We start from the raw sequence: 24,100 nt of genomic DNA on the forward strand, positions 1-24,100 counted from the left end.
TGGTAAAATAAAGGCTGTCTTCTGTTCCCTCCTCCCCTGAGATCTACCACCATGCTTAATGTGGTTATGTTAGTTTGGAGGAGGCAGGGGAGAATGGGGTCTGGATCACAGACTTCCCAGAGTCCATGCCATCCCTGTACCTGTTCTAGACTCCTCGCACTCCTTCCTCTCCCCTTCCCTCCAGAGTCCCATTGGAGAAATTCTCTTGGCAACAGATCTAAGACTGGATGAAGAAAGAGGAAAAGAAGAGAGATCAGTGGGGAGAGTGGCTAGAGGAGAGAAGGCTTTGCTGTCCTGGAGCCAGAGTACACAATAATTGGGGATTTCTCAGTACTGGGCAGGGAGCTGCAGATACTTCCCTTCCCTCCTCTCTTCCCCCCACTTTACCCTTCCCCAAAACTCTGGTATTTAGAATTGTGAAAGAGTGGGAATAAAATGGCAAAAATTCAGGAATTCTAGTTGCCTCTCCTAGACTGCTTCTGCTCAGGGCCTAGAACAGGTTTGGGGAAGGGTAAAGTGGGGGGAAGAGAGGAGGGAAGGGAAGTATCTGCAGCTCCCTGCCCAGTACTGAGAAATCCCCAATTATTGTGTACTCTGGCTCCAGGACAGCAAAGCCTTCTCTCCTCTAGCCACTCTCCCCACTGATCTCTCTTCTTTTCCTCTTTCTTCATCCAGTCTTAGATCTGTTGCCAAGAGAATTTCTCCAATGGGACTCTGGAGGGAAGGGGAGAGGAAGGAGTGCGAGGAGTCTAGAACAGGTACAGGGATGGCATGGACTCTGGGAAGTCTGTGACCCAGACCCCATTCTCCCCTGCCTCCTCCAAAGCACATGACCCAGAGGACAGGATGAAATTCAGGAAAGATTGTTGCTTTCCCCCTGTCTGGGCTGGGCCTGACTGGTCTAAGGAAACTGTCTTTTAAGAACAGACATATTTCTGGTTGTTTTTGTGTTCATGTAAATCTGAGTTTGCCTATCCATATGTGATCATGTAAAGCTGTGTGTATCTTTGTGTAATGTCTGTAATATCGAGGCACAGATACCCATGAACACCATCTCCCAGGCCCCGCATTCAGTGCAACTGGAACTGGCATTCCATGGGCCCTCTCTGTCTACCTGCATTAGTATCATGGCCTGATTAGAGCTGGATGAGCTCCTGGGTAGTCCAGGGAGGAGACCCTGAACTGTCTGTCCCTAGCTTGGTGGGGTAATTCAGGCTTTCATGGTTCTCTATAAATAAAGGTGAGAGGAAAAGATCTCACAGGACAAAGGGCTGCATAATAGGACAGGGAGCCAGTGGGGAAGGAAGGAAGGAAGGAAGGAAGGAAGGAAGGAAGGAAGGAAGGAAGGAAGGAAGGGAGGGAGGGAGGAAAAGAAAGGGAGGAAGGAACAAAGAAAGAAAGGATGGAAGGATGGGAGGGAGGAAGGAAGGAAGGAAAAGGAAGGAAGGAAGGAAGGAAGGAAGGAAGGAAGGAAGGAAGGAAGGAAGGAAGGAAGGAAGGAGAGAGATTTTGCATAGGGTCGCAGTCTTCATAAATAATTCTGTAGGTCCATGAAACAGAGGGGAAAAGTTAGGGACAGACTAAAAGATTAGCTCCCCCTCAAAGAGAGGGAAGTGAAAGAAAGCCGGGTGCTCGCAGAAGGAATGAGGAGATGGGGGCTGGATAGTTCTGACTGCTCTATCTAGGGAGGATCAACTGCTGGAATGGTTAACCTGGGGTCATCTGAGCAGCAGCCAATCACAATGCCTGGCAGGAAATACCTACCTGGGAGATTCCCCAAGAAGCCTCCAGCCCAGCCCAGCCCAGCCCTAGCCCAGGACTTCTTGTGGCTAGCTGCAGTACAGTCCTCTTCTTTCTCCTCTTCCTGAGACCAAGATCTGCACCAGGGGGCTCCCACTGTGCCTTTCAACTAGGCCCCCAGAGATCTTTAGCCCAACCCCCCAAGTTCCCACCTCCATCTCCCGGAAATCCTTTAGCACCCCACTCCCTGAAACCTACCCTGACCCTTGTCAAGAGTCTTCTGGAAACCTGAGCTATGAGGATTGCGGTCTGTTTCTGGCTGGGGGCATGGCTGGGGATAGCCCTGGGGACTACCCCAAAACCTGCCAGTCTACTGACCGTGCTCACCTCCAACCAAAGTACTATGGACCAGGATGCCCTGGGCTCCCTGTTAAATACACTGGCGGCTCGTGTGCACTGCCTAGATGAGCCGTGTGGAAAGGTAAGAGACAGCAAATATCCTTAACCTCCCTCTGCCTTACCCCACCCCTAACCAGGGCCGTGAGCAAAGGGGACAAATTCCAAGAGGGAGGGAGGGAAGGAGGCAGAGAGAAAGGGAGGAGAGAAAATAGGAGAGGATAAGATATGGGTGTCTTGGTAGGCACGGGACAGCCAAGGAAGAAAAAGGACCCTAGAGGGCCCACCTCAACCCATCACTTTTTACCAGTGCTCCAGGAGAGAGAAGGACCCAGGGACTGAGAGGGGGCTTAGAGTGGAATGGGAAGCAGAAGGGTGGGGCAAGGTAGGAGCCAGGCCTTTGCCATCCAATGCTACCTTAGGAAATGGTGGGAAGAGAAACTAGCAAGTCTTTGCATTGACCTTTTTTATAGAAGAAATTTCTATGAGAAGAAGATAGTAGCTTGTTCCCTACTAGGGAAGGGAAGCCTGGAGCCCTGGGACAGACTAGTGTCTCTTCTTTCCTTTCTTCCCCCATTTTTTCCTTCCCCCTCTTTTCCTTTTTTGCCTTGAGACTCCAGACTTTCCCACAGGGCTTGATCCTCTCCCTCAGGTTCTTAGCTGAGAAGCTGAAAGGCACCGTAGGGGCAGAAGTGTGAATGGTACCTAGGGGCCACTGATTGTATGTTCTGTTCTTCTTGTCTCCCATCTGTGATCTCGAGCAAATAGGACAGCTGGCATACCAGAGAGAGAGAGAGAGAGAGAGTGTGTGTGTGTGTGTGTCTGTGTGTGTGTGTGTGTGCGCGTGTGCTTGCAAATAGGATTGCCAGATGACAGTGTGTAAGACTTTGGTGTGAGAGAAGACATCGGGGTGTGTGTGTCTGTGAGAGAGAGAGAGAGCGCTTCTATGGGTGTATGTTAGAGAGAAAGAACTTGTACAAATGGATGAGAGAAAGACAGAGTTCTTCCACGTGTGAGAAAGATGGCATTTGTATTGAAGAAGAGTTATCAACTGCAGTCTTCCATGGTTGTTAGACCACCAGGAGATATGGCTTGTTTGGGTGGGAGGCTTTCCCTGTGTCATTCCTCTCCTTGTGCATGGATGAGACAGAGCCTCTGTGTATGTGTGTAAATGGGGGGTGGGGGAGACAGCCCTACATCTTGTTCTGTGATGGAAGCTTTATGTGTGTAAGAGGAAGACATGGCCCCTCCGTACATGGGTGGGCAACAGAATTCCAAGCCATTTGTGTGAGAGACAAAGATGGAGGCAGAGGGGCTGGCACTCCCTGAGTCTACAGTGGGACTTCCCACCTAAGGGGGCCTTCCTTCCTTTCTGCTGCTCTTAGTTTGTGAGCACAGGAGCACACATTCCCCAGTTTCCTGACTCGATGCCCGGAGGTGCATCTGTTACATGCCATGGCCTCATCCTGGGGGACCTGGGCAGTCAGTGTTAAGGCTTGGAATAACTGTGTAGCTTACAGCCAGGGAATGGGGGGGTGGGGAAGACAGGGATTCAGAGGAAAGGATGGGGCCAGCCAAGGGGAGGATTGGAGATGAGGAATCCTAGCCTTTTCTTCCCCTGAGGTGGGGCAGTGAATAGAGATGGACCAGAAGTCAGGAGTTCAAATTCCACCTCAGACACTCACTAGCTGTGTGACCCTGGGTAGGTCACTGCCTCAGTTTCCCCAACTGTATAATGGGGATAATAATAGCACCTACCTCACACGTTGTTGTGAGGACCAAATGAGATATTTGTAAAAATGGCTCCTGAAATACATATTGTCCCAAACTTCCCTAGGCTACCCACCGTCATTACTACCCTGACTTCTAGGACTGTCTTTTTGTGCCTGCAGTGCATGACTGTGGAAAATGCCCTAGCCCTGGCAGGGCAGGGCTGGATTCTGAGTTCCCAGAATGTGACCCAGTTCTGTGCTGGGATCGCTCTCTACCTCAGGGATCCAGAGGGCACTTGTGCAGCTATCCAGGTTGGCAGCTGGGGCTCCCAGACAGAGAGCCTCCTGGCTTCCTTGACCTCTGCTGGAGCCCATTACCCCAACATCCTCAACCAACTTCTTCAGCAGATCCAAGGGCACTACCAAGGAGAACCAGGCAAGGTGAGGGCACTGTTGTGTCAGGGGAAAAGCGCAAGGCATATGGAAGGCAAGAGTTCTGTGCTTGAGTCCCGGCTCTGTATGATGTTGGGAATGCCTCTTTCCTTCTCTCTGGAACTGTTACCACCATCTTTACAATGGGGTTGGGGGGGGGGGGTTGAACTCTGAGCTAGAGTGCTTGTGCTTGAATTATCCTATAGACAGTGGGGAGACACTGAAAGTTTTAAAGGAGGAAATGACATGAAACAAAATGATCTCTAAGGTGTTAGCAGCTCTAAATTCTGATACTGTGTACATTGGCACCATTGTTTTTCAAGCTCTGCAAAAGTAGATTTGGAGAGGGGAGGGTCTGGAAGCTGGCTGGGGGTCTAGGTCAGAGGTCTAGGGCCTGAACTAAGGTAATAACAATGGGAATCAAGAGGATGGCTTCGAAAGGTGTAGAGATGGCATCAAAAGGACTTGAGAATTGATTGCATGTGGAAGCTTAAAGAGAAGGTGGCTGAGGTTGTAAGCCTGGGTGATGAGATACATGGTGCCAGAGGAACAGTTTCAGGGGGAAAGGTAAGAAAGAAGCTGAGTTAGGGATATGCATTTGAAGTTGGCTATCCTAGTGGAGATAATTTCTAGGTCACTGGAGAAGTGGGGCTGGAGCTTAAGAGAGAATTCAGGGCCTGCAATGCACATTTGGGGGCCATCTGCATGCCCTCATTCCCACCCTCTACCCCAACCCCCATAAGCAAATGCAGTTCCCCCCTACCCCATAGCTCTATGGTGAGAAAAGGTAAGTGGGCTGGGATGAGGAAGGGCCTGAGTTTTGGTCTCTGATTCTCAGAGTTGTGTGGACATACACCAGATTTTGGAGGAAGCAGCAGGAGCCCAGGGGACTGAAGGCCAAGGTCCCAGCCAGGCTCTGGCTGCCCTCCTGGACCACGCCCTAGATGGGTCCTGCTTCCATGTCCTGCCCAGTCCCCAGTACTTCATCGATTATGTCTTCCGACTTCATGGCAATGAGTCACGAAACCTCACTCTCTCTGGTAAGGAGTAGGAGGACTAGAGATGAAAGGGAGAGATGGAAAAGACAGATGGACCTCAGGGTACAGGGGTCTTCACATGGGCTCCCTTTAGGGAAAGTTTATTTGACCTCTGGGTATAGAAGGGTTTGGACTGAGGCAGAAGGAAGAAAGTCCCTGAAGGGGAAGAAAAGAAATAACAGGTTTAGGAACAGGCCCATGAGGGGCTAAAGGATCCAACAAATCCCAAACAATGTCAAGACAGGGTAATGTGCCTTTCAATTCCTGTCATGCACTCATCTCCACCTCTCTCCTTCCCTCCCAATCCTTGGCTGTAACCAACTTTCATTAAGCACCCCACCACGTGAAAAGAGTAACTGTGCTCAGTCCAGATATTCCTGAAGAAGTAGGGCAAGCCTGGAAGGCTTCCTGGAGGCAGAGGTGGTTGGGGGGAGGGGTACAAAAGAAGAGAAGAAGCTGAGGCTAACAGCAGCATCCTCCTTTCCCCACCCAGAGTTGCAGGCTCTGATGAGCCAGCTGCATGTGGGAAGGGAGGCTGAGGTCCATCTCCATGGCAGTGATGAGGAACCCCAGCACGCTCACAGACAGTACAGCCTAGAAGGGAGGGCAAGCCGCCAGCAGAGGACTCCTCGACAGGCCCAAGTGGAGGACTCTGCCAGCACGTGGGACACAGTAAGTCAGGAGGCAGAGGAGCAGGAGAAGGGAAGATCCGCCTTCTTCCTAATTCCACTCCTCTCTCTGCCCCTAGGTGTGCCTGAGTGGCTCTGAGGTCCTGGAGGTCTATGGGCTGTCAGAAAAGGAAGGTGTATCCCCAGAAGCCTGGGCCCAGCTCAGCCCGGCCCTACTCCAGCAGCAGCTCAGTGGGGCCTGTGTATCTGTCCAACCCACCACCCATGGGGACCTCAGTGTCACTGAGAGTGAGTGTCACCCAGTAGAGAGAGGCTGGCCTCCCGTGCTGAGACAACAGAGAGCCCATCTCTCTCAGCCTGTATTTACCCCTTGGCCTTTGGGGCTACTTTTGTTTTTTCATGCTCAGCCCTTTTCTTGTCACCTGAGGGGGGTGGGGTAAGGGGCAGGTAGTCCCTTAATCCTTACACAGTCCAACCTCAATCACTGGCCAGTCCCACTAGAATATCACCTGGCCACAACAGCAAAGGGCTGTGGGAACAGACAGCCACAGAGAATCGATCCTCTGTGAGAGAAGGGCTCCATGAGTGACAGTCCAGGAGGCAGGACCAATCCCTCATCTTCCTGACCTCCAAATTCAGCACACTATGACTATGCCAGGAGTGGGGAACCTACAGCCTTGAGGCCACATGTGGCCTTCTAGATCCTCATGTGCAGCCAGTCAAAAAGGCCACAGGTTCCCCACCCCGGCACTATGCCGTATCCTCTCTCCTCCAAAAAAAGGGTTCCCAGGAATTAGAGCTGAACCAAAAGGGAACAGAATCCTTTGAAAGGTAGTGGACTCCCCATCCCTGGAAGTCTCCCCAGAGAGAGACTAGATGTCCCCTGGTCTGGAATGCTGCAGAGAAGATTTCAGCTCAGGTTAAGGTTGGACTAGGTGCCTTCTGAGGGTGCTTCCATTTCCCAAATGCTTGATTTACCAGGAAGGAATGTTATGTTGGGCATGGACACTCAATCCCTTTCCACTTTAAATATGTTTTGCATGACTTCATACTGCATACAATAGGTATTTTGCTTCTTGTGTTTTCAATAGGTGGAGAGGTGGAGGGAGGGAGAGAATTTGAAACTGAGAATTAAAATAAATTTTTAAAAAAGTTTCCACTTTAAAATCTGAACCATTGCTTCCCACCCTTCCTCCCTGAGCTTGGCCCTACCCATCCTTTCTGATTCAACACCTTCCCCACTCTCCCACCTCCTTCTTGAAGATCATGGGGGGGGGGGCATTCAGGATCAGGGTGTTTGGATCTCTTATAGCTAGATTTCCAAGTCGAGCATCCCTGTTTTGTTCTTACCCTTCCCCTCTCTCCCATCTCCCATCTCCATGATTTCCAGCACAGGAGGGAAAGAGCTCAAGGTTCCCTGTGCATGGGAGCCCCAGGAGAAAAGGGGGCAGTGGGGGACCTGTCTGTCCCCAGTCCTACCTTCTTCTCATCTCCCTGTGCCCACAGGACAGCTCTCTAGCCACATTCCTCATGTGCCTCTGCCCAAGGAGGGGGCAGCAGGAGACCTGTCCTCAGCCCTGACTTCTCCTTGCCTGTACCCACAGAATACCTCTATAGCTCCCTAGCCACACTGATCATCTGCCTCGCCTCTGTCTTTGGCCTGGTGATTGTGTTCTGTGCCTCCTGCAAAGATGTCTCCTACTATGTCATCCAAACCTTCCTAGGCATGGCCGTGGGTTCCCTCACTGGGGATGCTGTGCTTCATCTCATCCCTAAGGTATGTCTTCCCAAAGTACCCCCTGAATTGCCCCCCTCAGACCCTGTCCCCTCCTACAATTCCTCCCCCCACAACTGCCCCATGAGCGTAGGACAGTAAAGGATGGGGACCCAGGGAAGGTCTCTCCTTTGCCAGCGCTCACCTTGCTCACAGGCGTTTGGAACCTGAGGCCTCAAGGTCACATGTGACTTCCCAGGTCCTTGGGTGCAGCCTTTTGACTGAGTCCAAGTTTTACAGAACAAATCCATTTATTAAGGGTATTTATTCTGTGCAGTTTGGAGTCAGTCAGAGGGCCACACTTGAGGGCTTAGGGGGCCACATGTGGCCTTGAGGTTGCAGGTTCCCCAGGTCTGCTAGGGTATGGCTCAACACCTTAGTTTTCATTCCTCCCAAGGATGAGTGAAACATTCATCTCCCTCCCTACTCTCTGATGACTATCTTATGTCCCAGCTGCTCTGCCCCAAAATCAGTCAGGCACTCAGTGAGCCTTTATTAAGTGCCTGCTGCATTCCAGGTACTGTGCTAAGTGCTGGGGACAAAAAGAAAGGCAAAGAATAGACACAGACACACACACACACATACACCCTCTCCCTGCCTCTCTCCCTCCAGGTGCTAGGCCAACATTCCCATGGGGAGGAGAGTGAGCATGGGAGTCCTGAGCTTGTGTGGCGGCTCTTGGGAGTACTGGGAGGCTTCTATGCCTTCTTCCTCCTTGAGAGCCTCTTCAACATCCTGATGTCCCGAGATTCAGAGGTGAGGAGACCCCAGTAGTCAAAGGGGTGATGGAGAAAGGGGAGGAAAGGAGAGTGTTTAGGGCTGGGGGTGGGGAGATTGTATGAGAGTCAGTGTCTGGGGGAGGGAGAGGAGGCAGGGTGTGTCTTGGACTTTGGGAGTGGACATCCATTGTCCCTGCAGGGCAAAGAGGACAGCAGCACCTGCAACCACAGCCATGGAATGTCCCTGCAGATGGTGACAAATGAACTGTCACAACAGAAGCAGCAACAGCAGCAGGAAGGCTCCAGGACAGACCTGGTAATGGCTGTGATCATGGCCCAGCCTCCCCACCATTCAGCCAGCATTTATTATGGGCCTGTTCTGGTCAAGACCCAGTGCTAGAGACTGGAGTTACAGGAAACAAAGGCAGTATCCCCTGGTGGATGATACAACATGTATGTGTAGCAGCAGCCCAGCCTGAGCCTCTGTCCCTGCTTCCAGTACCTGCCCCAACCCTGATCCTGCACAAGTTCTAGTTCCCAAGCTCACCATCATTCTCTCCTCCCCACTCCCCCTTACCTTCTGAGCTCCTTTCCTGTACAGTGGGGAAAGGGACAATAGAAGGGAATGTCCTAGGTTCCAGGGAGCCCAAAGGGGTTGCCTGAGCTTCCCCACCCCTAGGCCAGAGGACCTCCAGAAAGAAGGGTGAAGCCAGCTCCCAGGAGTTCACAAATGAGCCTTCCTAAGGTTGCACCAAACCACCTCTATGAACCTGGACTGACTGGGTCATGGCAGGAGCCTGTGTGAGACCTGACCTTTGGTCAACCTCCCTGAGCCTCTGTCTCTCCCTCTTTCTCCCCAGGTGTCAGATGAGAACCCAGAGCTTTCTGATCAGGACAATAAAAAACTGAACCGAGGTAAGCCAGGCACAGAGCAGTCCTGTCTGCCTGGGCTCTGCTGTGCCCCTGGCCTGACGACTTGACCATCTCTTCCTCTTGTCTTTTCCTTCCTGTCTTTTTCTCTTTGTTCCCAAGCATGGTCTTCCTTCTCCATCTCATTCCTTCCAGGGTCACTGCAACAGTCTCCATTCCTTCCCACCCCTGCTACCTCCTCCACATCCTGAAGCTGGGTTCTTCCTTTAGTTCTCCTTGACCAGTGGGATCATGAGCTTTAAAGCTGGAAGGACCCTTAAATGTCCAGCTCATTTTTATATAGCCCCTTGACATTTATAAAATATTTCTTCCTCTGCAACAATCCTGTAAGGCAGACAATGTGAATTACCCCCATTTTACAGATGGGAAAAGAGAAGCCCAGATAGAAAGTGACTTGGTCAGGGTAAAACGACTAGTAAATGATAGATCCGGGTCTCAGGTCTCCTATGGCTATGTCTAGTGCCACCTTTTTACTACCTCTCATATCTAAGGAGGGGGTGGGGCTCTGAGGAAGGAAGGCATTTACCTGAGGTCACACAGCTAGAGTCTGAACCCTAATAATCTGATGCCAAATCTGAGCACTCTTTTCAATATACCACATTTCCTCTGGAGAATATCCATACAGCTCAGCCCAGTATTTAGGGCTCTCCATGATCTGGTCTTAAATCCCTGTCTAGGTTGGTCTCTTCTCTCTTCCCTGAATGTGCCTTGTGTGCTCCTGTCTCCATGTCTTTGTTCCCCCTACCCGGAGAGCCCCTCCCAAGTGCCCCCTCCCCACCCTCTACGTCCTTCCTTTCTTCCATTTTTAAAGAAAGCCTTCCCTGTCTGATCCACCAGTTCACAAAAACATTGGTCTCTCTCTTTTCTGAAGTCTGTCCCATGGTGCCATCTTTTCATTTAGGCCTACTTTATGCTGAAAGAAATACACAGGCCCTGTCTTGTGGATGTTGAGAGAGAGAGAGAAAGAGGCAGAGAGAGAGGGATGGAGAGGGAAAGAGAGGGATCGAGAGGGAGAGAGAGATGAGATAAGATGGAGGAAAGGAGGAAGAGAGAGAGAGTGAATAGTAACACCTGATGCTGGGGGTGCAATGTGGAGCTTAGGAATAGGCAGTAGATACGACTTCCCTAGAATAAAGTGTTAGACTTTAATTAAGTCAGGAAGATCTGAGTTCAAATCCCACTTCTTAACTATGTGAGCCTGGACAAATCACTTAGCCACTTTCAGACAGTTTCCTGAAACTGTCTATATATTAGGTGAGTTGGTCAGTTTGACTGAACAGAGGTAGGTGAAAAGGAATAAGATGAGTAATAATGAAGACGTTGGTGGGAGCCATGGGAGCCATACCATAGAGGGCTTGGTGTAATGGGAAGAGAACTGGATGTGGATTTAGAGGACTTGGATTCAAATCCCTGCTCTATTACTTGTGCAACATTGGGCAAATCACTGGCCTTTATAAAAGGAGGGGTTTGGTCTAGATCACTTTTTTTGTAGGGGAGAAGCTATCAGGTTAAATGACTTCCCCAGGGTCACACAGCAAGTGTCTGAGGCTGCATTTGAACTCAGATCTTCCTGACTTTAGGCCCAGGCCCTCCTTAGCTACCTGCCTGTTCTTGTAGGGAGCTTAGATATCATTTAATCCAAAACCCACATTTTACAGAAGAGAAAGTGACCTTCCTGGGGGGGAAGGAAAGGCCACATATAACCTCCTAGGTCCTTGGATGCCCCCTTTTGACTGAGTCCTACATTTTGTGAATGAACACTTCCTTTTACAAAAGTCTCTTCAAAATAGAATACAGTATTCCCTGGAAAGTACCTGGAAGAGCTGTTCTTCTCCCCTGTGTGAACCCCTTGAGGAATCCCTGAGACTCCCCTCTCCAGATTGCCTGGTGAGCCCTGGCTTCTCTCTTTCCCTCTTCTAGAGCTGAAGCTTCTCCCCTACATGATCACCCTTGGAGATGCCCTTCACAACTTTGCAGATGGGTTGACTGTGGGCGCTGCCTTTACTGCTTCATGGAAGACAGGTCTGGCTACCTCCCTGGCTGTTCTGTGCCATGAGGTACCCCATGAACTCGGTGAGGCACCTGTCCCCAAATTCTTGATCCCAGGGAGCAAGCTGACCCAGACTCATGGGGGCTGGCCTGGAGTCCCAGGAGGTGGGACAAAGCAGGGTGGGTGACCCAAAACAGGGATTGTACCCTGGGGAAGAGGAGCATCTGATGCCCTGTACTGACTTCCTTCCTCTCTCCAGGGGACTTTGGTGCCCTGCTTCATGCAGGGTTGTCGGTGAGTCGTGCACTGCTGCTAAACTTGATCTCAAGCTTGACAGCCTTTGCTGGGCTCTATGTGGCTCTGGGGATCGGGTCCAATGAGGCAAGTGAGATCTGGATCCTTGCAGTCGCCATTGGGCTCTTCCTTTATGTGGCACTCTGTGACATGGTCAGTTCTGGGGCAGAGAAGGGGGGTGGCTAGTGCTGGGGAGAACTGAGAGGTGGGGGAGACACACCATGTAGTGACCCTGCCTCCCTTCTCTCTGTTAGCTGCCATCAATGATGAATGTGAGGGACAAGAAGCCCTGGCTGCTCTTCTTCCTGCACAATCTGGGGCTCCTGAGTGGCTGGGTTATCCTGCTGGTGCTATCTTTGTATGAGGAGAACATCACCTTCTGATCCCTGGCTCCCCTCCTTGGCAACCTGACTGACATGTGACCCTTCACTGTCCACCCTCTACTCTGACTCTGAACTGGTCTCAGCATAGCCCACTGTCCTCTGAACTCTGACCCCTTCTGTCACCTTGTGTAATGCACTAGACACTTTTCTGGGATGCTCTTTGATGCTTCCTATGTTGAGGTGCCCCTACGTGCAGGCCCAATCTCCATCACTCTCTGGATCTTTCCGGATCCTTTCAGTAGAGCCTCAGAGAGAATTTCTACAAAGTTTTTTCAACATATCCTTAAGTTGCAACAAATCCTAAAAACTTCCACTAGAAGGGTGAGGAGGGGCTCATCACTCACTATCCCTGTACCCCATCCCTGCTTTCTTACCTCTGGTGACTTCATGGTCCTCCAGCCCCTCAGGCCTCTGGGAATTCCTGTGGCAACCTTTGTGCTGGATACAGGGGAGCAGGGAGAGTTCCAGAGGGTGCCCTTGCCACTACTTCACGTAATCCTTATAAACATGATGTTTTCCTTCTTCTTGGCTGCTTTGGTCTACCCTGACCTTCACTGGGAAGGAGTAGGGGGAGAATGAGACGCTGGAGGGAATCCAGTGTGGAAGGGGGAGCCAGATGGAGCAGGGGACACATGCTGGAGACCAGCACAAAGTGGGGAGGTTTCTGCTCAGGTGGAAGTTGGCCAAGATGTCCTGGCTGTTCCCTGTGGGCTTTGTCTGATTCTCTGAGATATACTGAGGTTAGATGAACGAACTTTATCCAGAATGCTTATGGTCTTCACCACTGGCATTTAGAAGTATCCATATCTCTGCTTCCTTCTTCCCTCCAGTTACCCTAGTCAAGAAGCAGAACTGGGAATGTTCTCCCATTATGCTGAGGTGAGGTGCCACTGTGGTAGGGGGAAGACTGGAATCCACGTCTTCTAGGTCCTAGATTGAGGGCTTCTGTCTCTAAATCAAAGTAAAAGAGGGAGTGAAATTGTGTTTGTGTGTATGTGTGTGTGAAAGATGGCTAGAGAAATAATTATTTATATAAGAGGATTTCCTGAGCCTGTCAAGAGTCCTTTCTGAGGTTACACAAAAGAATTCCATGGAGAGATAATCCCACATGGGTCTATAAACTTTTTCAGTGTCCTGGGTCCCTTTGGCAGTATGGGCTCCTTCTCAGAATGTTTTAAAATGTATAAAATGAAGCAAATCAATTATGTTGAAATACAGTTATTTAAATAGTTCTTTAAAAATTTGTGATCATAGTAATCCATCTAGCATGGGTCTAATTGAATGCAGTAATTTTAAAGTTAGTAATAAGCACAAATGATATTTGGAGATTTTGGCAACACTTATGATTTAAAAATATCTGTGATTTCTGTTTAGTCACAAGGTCACAAATACTATATTCTACTGTGTACTGTGTGGTTTTTTTTTTTACCTACATTCATAAATGCTAAACCTCAGAACTTAGTGAAAATAAAGATGTAATTTTTTCCCCCTAATCCAGATTCACAATTAAGGAGGCCCTAGTCTTACATCTTCATCAGTGCCTTCACCCATAGTGCAGAAAAGTGCTCATAACAAAAACTAGCCGTGTGACTCTGGGTGAGACACTTAACCCCAATTGCCCTCCAAAAAGCAAAAAAAAAGTGCTTATAGAGGGGTAACCAAGTCTTGGAATTAACTCAAGCAGGCTGATGGTCAATGAGGAGGCAACTTTGAGTTCCCTTCTTCCTTAGACTATTGACACCAAACTGGTCTCCTTGCTTCTAGTCTTTCCCTCACAAAGCTATCAAAAGAATTTCCCTAGTTCCTTGGTCTTACCTTTCCACTACTCTGCCAAAAATATTTAGAATTCACCATTGTCTCCAGTTCAAAATACAACCACTATCCTGGCATTCAAAGTCTTCCCTATGGACCTATCCCACTCCTCCTTTGTCTCTAGAGTCCTATCAAAGTAAACTAATAGCTCCTCCCTGCTTTCCTTCTGTGCTCTCCTACACCCCTGAATTCCTGAAGCTGGTCCCCATGGGATGGAAGGCATTCCTGCCACATCTCTACCTGTTGAAGTCAACCAAGACCAGAGCTGGAAGGGACCTGGGAGGCCATCTGCTCCATCCCTCTCATTTACAGACAAAAAAATTGAGGCCTGGGGAAGGGAAGAGATGAGCCTAGTTAGTTAGTGCTAGATCAAACTCAGTTCAATCACCATTAAGTGATTGTGCCTACATTGTGCAATGCATGCCTAGGCACCCAGGATACCAGGAACAACCACAAAGGCAAAAGCAAACAAAATGGAAGCCCCTCCCCAAATGAGGTCACCTCCTAGTTTGGGCACAGAACACATGTACACAATTAAGAAATAGAAGGTAATCTGAGGAGGAATATAGGACTAATGACTGAAAGAATTACACCTGAACTAAAACTATCATAAAGATAGTCTTGGAGGTAGATGCAGGAAATAGTAAGTGGCATTAGGATGGGGGTCCCCAAAGTCCGACTGCTGTTTTCAGCTTTAAGACCTTAAGACTTCAGGGACACCCAGTATAACACTTCCGACTTTGTCTGGTGCCTGACATCTCATTAGAGCCTCTCCACCCTGAGAGGTAGGCACTACAGGTGTCATCCCCAATTATTAAGAAGCCAAATGACTTCCTCATGATTGTAGACAAAGTCCTCGATCTGAAGGTGAGTATGCAAAAAGATTGGAAACAGATTATATAGTTTGGGGAACAGCTAAAATCTTGTTTGACAAGAACATAGAGGGAGGGGCAGCTAGGTGGTGCAGTGAATAGAGCACCGGCCCTGGAGTCAGGAGGACCTGAGTTCAAATCTGACCCTCAGACACTTGACACAAAAACTAGCTGTGTGACCTTGGGCAAGTCACTTATCCCCAATTGCCCTCCAAAAAAACAAACAAACAAACAAAAGAACATAGAAGGAAATCAAATGAATTGAGGCCAGAAAAGCTGGTTGAAGACCAGAGGTCCTTTGATACTCAGGTAAGTGGCAGACTAAGTGCAATTTTGACCCAATTTTCCTGAAATCCGAAACAATAGCAAAACTATTCTTCAGGATATCCATTCAGTTTAAGAAATGGTTATTATATGATTCTTATATGCAGCTTCTTGTGTTACATTATGATGGGTATAAAGATGAAAAACCATACAGTCAATAATCTATGCCCTTAAGAACCTAATCTTTTTTTTTTTCTTTTTTTGGGAGGGCAATTCGGGTTAAGTGACTTGCCCAAGGTCACATGGCTAGTTGTTTGTGTTAAGTGTCTGAGGCTGAGTTTGAACTCAGGTCCTCCTGACTCCAGGGCCAGTGCTCTATTCACTGCTCCAAGAACCTAATCTAATAAAGATAAGTTGACAGGTACACTGATGTCGTTCAGTTGTGTCCAACTCTCCATGACCCCATTTTGAGGTTTTCTTGGCAAAATGCTTTGCCATTTCCTTCTGCAATTCATTTCACAGGTGAGGAAACTAAGGGAAACAGGCTTGTTAAAGTGACTTGTCCACAGTCACACAGCTACTATGTATCTGAGGCTGGATTTGAACTCATGAAGACGAATCTTCCTGATTCCAAGCCCAGTGCTCTATTCACTGTGCCCCCTAGCTGCCCCTGGTACAATGCTACCTATTATGTATAGTAGGCAGCATTGAAGGGGAAAAGGTCTCAGAACTCCCTTTCCCATGCTGGTTGAACTCAGAAGACAATACTCATTAGGAAGACATCTCAGCATTCTATTTCCCACCAGGCTGTGAGTTCTAACTTAGAAGTGCTAACTTTCAGAGCTGGGCAGGTTATTTGTGTCCCCTGTCCACTCTCCATTGTTTAGTACCAAGCAATTAATGTGTTAAGTCCCTGGCTTCTCCAGGGAAACAGAAAAACAACTCAAATACAGTTTATGTATCCTAGAGAAGTTTATTTACAGAAGAGTATATTTACAATTATTCAGTCCTTGGGCAAAAGCCAGTGTAGATGACAGCTCTGTGAAGAGGGGCTTCTAGCTCATCCCTGGTCCATAGAACAAGTTTCCTACTCAGGTGACATTTTATCAGTCCTTCCTGCCTCTGATTTTTTTTTGTCAATTCAATTATTTACTATCAACATACTTGACAGATATCAACAGAAAGGAACATTCCCTAGACAAAGAACAGGGAAGGAAGTTTGCCTACGAAGCCATGACCTCCAATAGCTGCGTTCTGGGCTTTTGTCCATTCAATTTAATGCGTGGTAGTTCCACAACTGCTCTGTTTGTCCATGTCCCCTTCTCAGGTAACATTGACTTGACAAGCATTTATTGTGTTTACCATGTGCAAGGCAACACATTAAACCCTGGGAATACAAACAACAAGCAAAGAGTCCCTCACTGGAAGGAGCCAACAATCCAAGGGAGGAGAAAAATAACACCTAAGAGGAAGCCAAGAAGGAAGAGAGAAGGGAGTGAGGTATAATGGAGAAGCTCAGCCTGGTGAGAAATGCAGAGATGGCTGGGTTTGGGGAGGAGCCATCCAATCAGAGGAAGGGGCTTCAGAAGGAAATAGCAAAACAAAGATGCTGGTGTCTTTGCCAAGAAAACCCCAAAATGGGGTCACAAGGGGGTCGGACTCAACTGTACAGCGGCATCAGTGTAATTGTCAGTTCCTGTCAGTTCATCTCCATTAGGGGATTATTTCTCAAGAGCATTTATTGCCCTTGAAAGAAATCCAGAGTTCAACCTGATGAGAAAATGAACTTCTTTCCTCTCCTGTTTTGTTTAGTCCTTTTTTTTTCTTTTTGGAGGGGGGAAGGCAGGGCATCCTGGTTAAGTGACTTGCCCAAGGTCACACGGCTAATAAGTATCAAGTGTCTGAGGCTGTATTTGAACTCAGGTCCTCCTGACTCCAGAGTCAGTAGTCTATTCACTGTGCCACCTAGCAGCCCCTTCTCTTTCTTTTTACTGACTTATCATGACTCCTTTTTTTTTTAAGTATCATTATACCCATCCCTTTCCTCTTACTCTTCCCCCCATGAAAACCTTTTTTTTTTTTAGCTTTCCCCTTGTAACAAATAAATATAATCACAGAAATCCATGCATTAGTTATCTGCAGATAAAAGTCTCATTCTGCAGTTCTAATAATAATCAGCTTGTATATGTAGCTTTAAGGGTTGCAAAATACTTTACATATATTATCACACAACACCTGGGAGGTAGGTACTATTATTCTCCCTATTTTGCAGATGAGATAAATAAAGGCAGAGTGGGTTAAGTGACTTTTTCCGGATCCTCTGAGACCAGATTTGAACTTGCCTTCCTAATTCCAAGTGCAGCACTTTACCTACTATACCACCTAGTTGCCTAGGTGACTTCTAGCCTCTGCCAATTTTCAAAATCTTTATCTTGGGGATTTCAAGTATCAGGGGTCTATTGACTGGCATTGGATTGTCCTTCCTAGAACATTTGACCTTTATCCCATATGGCAGTTTGGGGTTCTAAGTCTGGGCGATATTTTATTATCTCTTTAATAACACTTTATAACTTTAAAGTCTTCCTCCTTTTGACCAATACCCTCTAACTGAGAGGCAGTATGGTATAGTGGATAGGACACTGGACTTGGAGCCAGACACTCACTAGTCCTGTGACCCTGGATAAGTCATTTAACTTCCTTCTTTTCTTCCCTTGTAAAAGTAGGAAGTGAGATTTGATGGTCTCTAAGATTTCTTCTAGGCCTAAATCTTTAATGCTTTGATGTATACATGTCTGACATTTAAACCTTTAGCAAGCAAAGCACTTTCTCCCTCCAAATCTGAATGAGAAGTTGGTTATAACAAAGGTAACTATTAAGAAGGCTATTGTGGGGTGGCTAAGTGGCACAGTGAATAGAGCACTGGCCCTGGAGTCAGGAGGACCTGAGTTCAAATGTGGCCTCAGACACTTAACACAAAACTAGCCATGTGACCTTAGGCAAGTCACTTAACCCCAATTGCCTTGCCTTCCCCCCTCCAAAAAAAAAAATGAAGACTATTGTGTAGGGGGATGATAGAAGGGAGGGTAGACTGGGATAAGGTGGTAGACAGAAGCAGAACCCTTTTGAGGAGGGACAGGGTGAAATGAGAGAGGGTAGAATAAATGGAGGGGAAAGAATGGAGGGACATACAGTTAGCAATAGTAACTGAAAAACATTTTCAAGTAAGTTTCTCTGATAAAGGCCTCATTTCTCAAACATATAATGAACTGAGTCAAATTTAAAAAATAAGAGCCATTCCATAATTGATAAATGATCAAAAGATATGATCAGTTTTTAGATGAAGTAATCAAAGCTATCTATAGCCATATGAAAAGATACTCTCACTATTGATTAGAGAAATACAAATTAAAATAATTCTGAGGTGCTACCTCATACCTATTAGATTGGCTAATAGGACAGAAAAGACAAATGAGAAATGTTGGAGGGGATGTAGGAAAAAATAAGATTTTAATGCACTGTGGGTAGAGTTGTGAATTGATTCAACCACTCTGTGGACTGTGGGTTTCCAACCTATATGGGATCGTGATGCACAGTTTAAGAAGTGCTGAAGCAGTCCTGAGTGGAAAAAGTTTAAAAATCCCTGCTGTAGAGCAATTTGGAACTATGCCCAATGTGCTATGAAACCATGAATACCCTTTCAGCTAGCAATGACACTACTAGATCTGTATCCCAAAAGAGATGAAAAACCAAAAAGGAAAAGAACCTATATGTACACAAATATTTATAGCAGCTCTTTTTTTTTTTTTTAAGCAATCAGGTTAAGTAACTTGCTCAAGGTTACATGGCCAGTTGTTTCTGGGTGTGGTGCTGAGTATCTGAGCCCAGATTTGATCTCCAGGTCATCCCGACACTGGAGCCGGTGTTCTTACTCACTGTGCTACCAGGCCGCCCTAATAGCAGCTCTTTTCTGGGGAAAAGAATGAGAAGTTAAGGGAAAGTTGAGGTAGGGCAATTGGAAAATGGGGTTAAGTGACTTGCCCAAGGTCACACAGCCAGTAAGTGTTAAGTGTCTGAGGTCAGATTTGAACTCAGGATCCTCCTGACTCCAGGGACAGTGCTCTATTCACTGAGACACCGAGATGCCCCCACAATTCCCTTTTATAAAGGGAACAGGCACTACCCTCAAAGATATAATATACAAACCAAAAAGTATATATAAAGTTACACAATGACACCGAGAGAGAAACAGAGACAGAGAACCAGAGAGAGAGTGAATACTAAGGGAGGGAAAGAGAGAGAGGGAGGGAATGAGGGAGGGAGGGAGAGAGAGAGAAAGAAAAAGAGAGTGTAACAGTTGGTGCAGGAGGTGGAATGTTGTTTGGTATTAGGCAATAGACTAAAATAAAAATAAATTGCATTGATAACTATAAAGAAAATGAAATTATTTTCCCACTTTAAAGTATCTGTCATAATTTTAAAAGATAAAAGGGTTCATTTTCCAGTTAGACACTCATGAATTTTTTTTAGATTCTTATATCAGGTACAAGGTTTAGGTCAAGCTAAAAACAGTAAGTGGTATATAAAAATGTATGACATCTGGGACTCAGGACAAGATGAAATGATTAAAAGGACATGAGGAGTGGTTTACTAGGATAGAGGGAAACTTGATGGTAGTTAATACTGCTGATCATTTTTTCATTACTTAGACTTTTTGTTCCATGATATTTAAGTTTTCTTGGTTACCTTGGTGACATATAAATCTTCCTTCTCGAATTAATCCATTGTGAACTCTTTAAGTAGTTTGATATAGAGCCTGACTATAAATATTTTTGTATATGAAAGTCCTTTTCCTTTTTTTTTTTTAATCTCTTTGGGATGAAGACCTAGTAGTGATATTGCTGGATCAAAGGGTATGAACAGTTTTATAGCCCTTTGGGCATAGGTCCAAATTTCTTTCTCTAATGGTTAGATCAGTTCACAACTCCATCAACAATGCATTAGTGTCTCTGTTTTTCCATATCCCCAACATTTGTCCTTTTCCTTTCTGTCACATTAGCCAATTGTTTTAATTTGCATTCTCTAATCAATAGTAATTTAGAGCATTTTTTCAAATGCTTATAGACAGCTTTGATTTCTTCTTCTGAAAACTGCCTGTTCCTATCCTTTGACCATTTATCAATTGGGGGAATGACTCATATTCTTATAAATTTGACTCAGCTGTCTATATATTTGAGAAATGAGGCCTTTTTCAGAGAAAACTTGCGGTAAAACATTTTTTCTAGTATTGAATACATTCCTTTTGTTTGTGCAAAACTTATTAATTTGATGTAATCAAAATTATATATTTTATATTTTGTAATGCCCTCTGTCATAAATTTTTGTTTGGTCATAAATTCTTCCCTTAATCCATAAATCTGACTAGTAAAATTTTCCATGCTCCTTTAATTTGCTTATAATATCACTCTTTATGTCTTAATCATGTACTCAGTTTGACTTTATCTTGGCATATGGTATAAGGTGTTGGTCTATGTCTAGTTTTGCCAAACTGTTTTTCAATTTTTCCAGCAATTTTTGTTCCCCCTCTCTACATCTTTCCTCTCAAGTCTCCACTCTTGGAGAAAGCCCTGCCTGTCTGATTCACTAGTTCACAAAAACATTGGTCTCTCTCTCTTTTCTGAAGTCTGTCCCATGGTACCATCTTCTCATTTATGCCTACTCTGTGCTGAAAAAAATACACAGCCCTTGTCTCGTGGAATTTAGAATGTAGAAGCAGCAAAAGACATGTATAGAGATCTGTAATGTTAATTGAGTGTTTGGGAGAAGAAGAAGCAGAGTGCAATGCTAAGTCTGGGGGGAAATTTAACAAGTCTGTGGGGAATGAGGAAGACTTAATGGAGGAGATGGCATTTGAGGATGATGCAATTTAACAAGTTCCTATTGTGTGTCACACATTGGGGATACAAATCCCTTTTATAAAAGGAACAGATACTACCCTCAAAGATATGCAAACCAAAAAGTATATATAAAGTTATACAATGACATTCAGGGAGAGACAGACACCAAGGGAGGGAGGGAGAGAGGGGAGAGAGAGAAAGAGAGAGAGGGAGTGCTAACAGCTAGTGCAGAAGGTGGAATGTTGAGTTTGGGAATAGGCAATAGACTAAAATAAAAATAAATTGCATTGATAACTGTAAAGAAAATGAAATTATTTTCCCACTTTAAAGTATCTGTCATAATTTTAAAAGATAAAAGGGTTCATTTTCCAGTTAGACACTCATGAATTTTTTTTTAGATCCTTATATCAGGTACAAGGTTTGGGTCAAGCTAAAAACAGTAAGTGGCATATAAAAATTGAAATTTTCTAAAGTTTCAGGTGAATTATGGCTCCCTAATTTGATGTTCTTCTTTCAGGTTTGTTGTTAATAGTTTCAGAAACATAAGACTTGAGCTGGTTTTCACTATAAGAAGTAGTTATTGGAAAACCAAATTGAAGAGATTGAACTAAATCATATTGAGTCTTGTTACTGGCAGGTTTTTAGCAGAATTATCTAGGAATCTCTACAAGTGATCTGGAACCAAAGAAGTAGAGCCATCTTCAAGATGCCCTGAGGATGAGACCTATTCCAGAATGTACAAGAGAAGAGATTTTCCAGAGAGCAGACAACTATGTATGACATCTGGGATTCAAGACAAGATGAAATAATTAAAAGAACATGAAGAGTGGTTTACTAGGACAGAAGGAAACTTGATGGTAATTAATACTGCTGATCATTTTTTTTTGTTACTTAGAATTTTTGCTCCATGATATTTAAGTTTTCTTGGTTACCTTGGTGACATATAAATCTCCCTTATCATATTAATCCATTGTGAGCTCTTTAAGTAGTTTGTTATGTAGCCTGACTTACATAATTCTAATTATGATTATATGAAACACAGTATAGATTTGGCTTATAGATAAGTGATTCATGCACCCTCCCCAAGAATCAAAAGGAGGAATTGAGGGAATTGTGGAAATTGATTGAACTGCATTGACTCCATCTTGTGACTCATTTCTGCATCTAGCTAAGTTCCTTTTCTATTCAATTATAGGTCTAGTCCAACTTCTGTCTTGAAAGAAAACTTTATTCAGTTATGGGAATTGCATTGTTTGAATCTAGCCCTTCCATGGCTGGGAAGCTGGACCACCTCCACCTGTTGCTTAGAGACCCTTAACTAAGGATGACCTAGGTTATGCTGACAAGAAACTCAGTCAGATCCAAAGATTGATGCAAAGGGTTTTCTCATAATTATACATCTCAAGCAACTCATATGTCTTTTCTGAAAACTGGCCCCATGATGGCCAATCAGTTATTGTTTCCACATTCCTTTGATTGAATACAGCCACTTGGGGGGGGAGGGAAGTAGGACACTTCTCTTCCTGATTTCAAGGAATTTTACCTGTTTGCTCTCCCCCTCTCAAGTCAGACAGCCCCTAACTTCAATTAGATATCAGATGACCTAATCTTGTATATTGGTTTATATTTAATTCTTTGCTATCTGAATTTTTTTAATGTATCAACCTGACAATTTGCCCCAGATTATATGTTTACTTTGGTAAATATTAAATCTTTAACCAGAAGGGCTCATTTTAGTCAGCTTTAGTCATTCAGTCAGCTCCTCATAGGTTCTTTTTAAGATTCTTCCTTCAGCCTTTGGTTGGCAGTGTCTATATCAGGTACAAGGTTTAGATAAAAATAAAAACAGCAAAGGGAATGTAAAAACTTAAATTCTCTGAAGTTTCCATTGAACTATGGATGCCTAATTTGGCGTTCTTCCTATAGTTTTGTTGTTAATAGTTTCAGAACCATAAGGTTGGAGCTGGTTTTCACCACATGAACTAGTTATTGAAAAAGCAAAATTTAAACAGTTGTATTAAATTTCATTTTAGTTGAAACATCAAAGAATCTCTTCAATCATCTGAACCAGAGAAGCAGATCTCCTAGGAGAAAAACCTCTCTTCTGAGATGCTCTGAGAGCAGACCCATTCCAGAATGACCAAGAGGAGAAGTTTTCAGAAACCAGATGGCCACACAAGAAAATCTGAGTTCTAAGATAGGATGCACTGATGAAATGGACATTGGGAATGGATTACTAGGAAAGAAATTGAATTTTCCCCTTCTCTTTCTTTCCTTCTCCATATACCACTGGCTCTGTAAGGCCTGCTGATCTAAGAGGACTGTTCCTGACAGTTTGTCAATGCATCAGTCACTGGTGGTCTCATCGACCAAGGGATGAATTGCTATAAGATTAAGCCTGAAGGTTTTGGGGCCTTCCTCCCTCAAATTAATCCTATTAAAGTATCCTATCTGGGATAAAAAAAATTTTAGTCCCTATTCTCATATATTAGGGTTGCAGCATTAATACAAGTAGAAATACTAACCCCTCTCACAGCATTTTTTTTTGGGGGGGAATCATTGCTTCAGCATTATTAAACATTATGGACTGATAGACATACATGATTTTTACTATACCTTGATTTATAACTTTAATGGGGCTAAGTGATTGAAAAGAGGTATGATCTCCCAAGAATCAAAAAGGGGAATCTTAAAATTGAAAATTGATTTTAATTCTATTTTTTTGCTAAACGTTAATCAAGCTAGGTTTAATATTCTGTCAACCAGACTGGAACCAGCCCCTAACCTGTAAACTGGAATTTTCCTCACAAAGAAAGGCGACCTCAATCAAGGCTGAGTCTGGAGGATTTGAACAGGGAAAGGTGGTAGACTCAACAGACAAGGTGAGGCTGGACTCTGGAGAAATCTCCTGTGGTACCTAGTCCACTCCTACTGGTATCAAGGTCCACTTGGCCCTGTTCCATGTCAAATCCCACTTCTGATGCCAATTAATATCAACCAGATTGGAGCCAGCTTCTAATGGTCTAAATACCATGTTTCCCCGATAATAAGACCTATCCCGAAAATAAGCCCTCCCCTTACTGTGTAAGATTCCTCTAAAATAAGCCCTCCCCCGAAAATAAGCCCTATTGAGATTGCTACTGTAGTGAAGGTAATCCCCTGCGCTACACGCTACATTACGGTACCCTCTGTATGCACCGTCCCCTTTCCCCCCCCCCCCCC

At 45.4% G+C, this 24,100-nt stretch overlaps 1 protein-coding gene across 2 annotated transcripts; it reads left to right on the plus strand.

Moving 5' to 3' along the window:
- Nucleotides 1-1,497: 1,497 nt before the first annotated feature.
- Nucleotides 1,498-13,758, plus strand: SLC39A4 (solute carrier family 39 member 4). 2 transcript variants are annotated; one of them, XM_069096997.1, is made up of 12 exons: nt 1,498-2,221; nt 4,029-4,289; nt 5,119-5,320; nt 5,811-5,989; nt 6,066-6,234; nt 7,551-7,723; nt 8,333-8,476; nt 8,639-8,755; nt 9,300-9,354; nt 11,290-11,442; nt 11,619-11,806; nt 11,908-13,723. In XM_069096997.1, the coding sequence occupies exons 1-12, from the start codon at nt 2,036-2,038 to the stop codon at nt 12,034-12,036; spliced, it is 1,956 nt and encodes a 651-aa protein (XP_068953098.1). In that variant the 5' UTR covers nt 1,498-2,035; the 3' UTR covers nt 12,037-13,723. The 2 variants fall into 2 exon arrangements, with proteins under 2 accessions (XP_068953098.1, XP_068953099.1); XM_069096998.1 differs by lacking the exon at nt 1,498-2,221 and adding an exon at nt 2,388-2,521 and having other exon boundaries at nt 11,908-13,758.
- The last annotated feature ends 10,342 nt before the right edge of the window (nt 13,759-24,100 follow it).

Source organism: Petaurus breviceps, unplaced genomic scaffold (assembly GCF_028583685.1).
Source record: "Petaurus breviceps papuanus isolate PSGF00001 unplaced genomic scaffold, PetGlider_PUasm1.0 350, whole genome shotgun sequence".
Taxonomy (NCBI): Eukaryota; Metazoa; Chordata; class Mammalia; order Diprotodontia; family Petauridae; genus Petaurus; species Petaurus breviceps.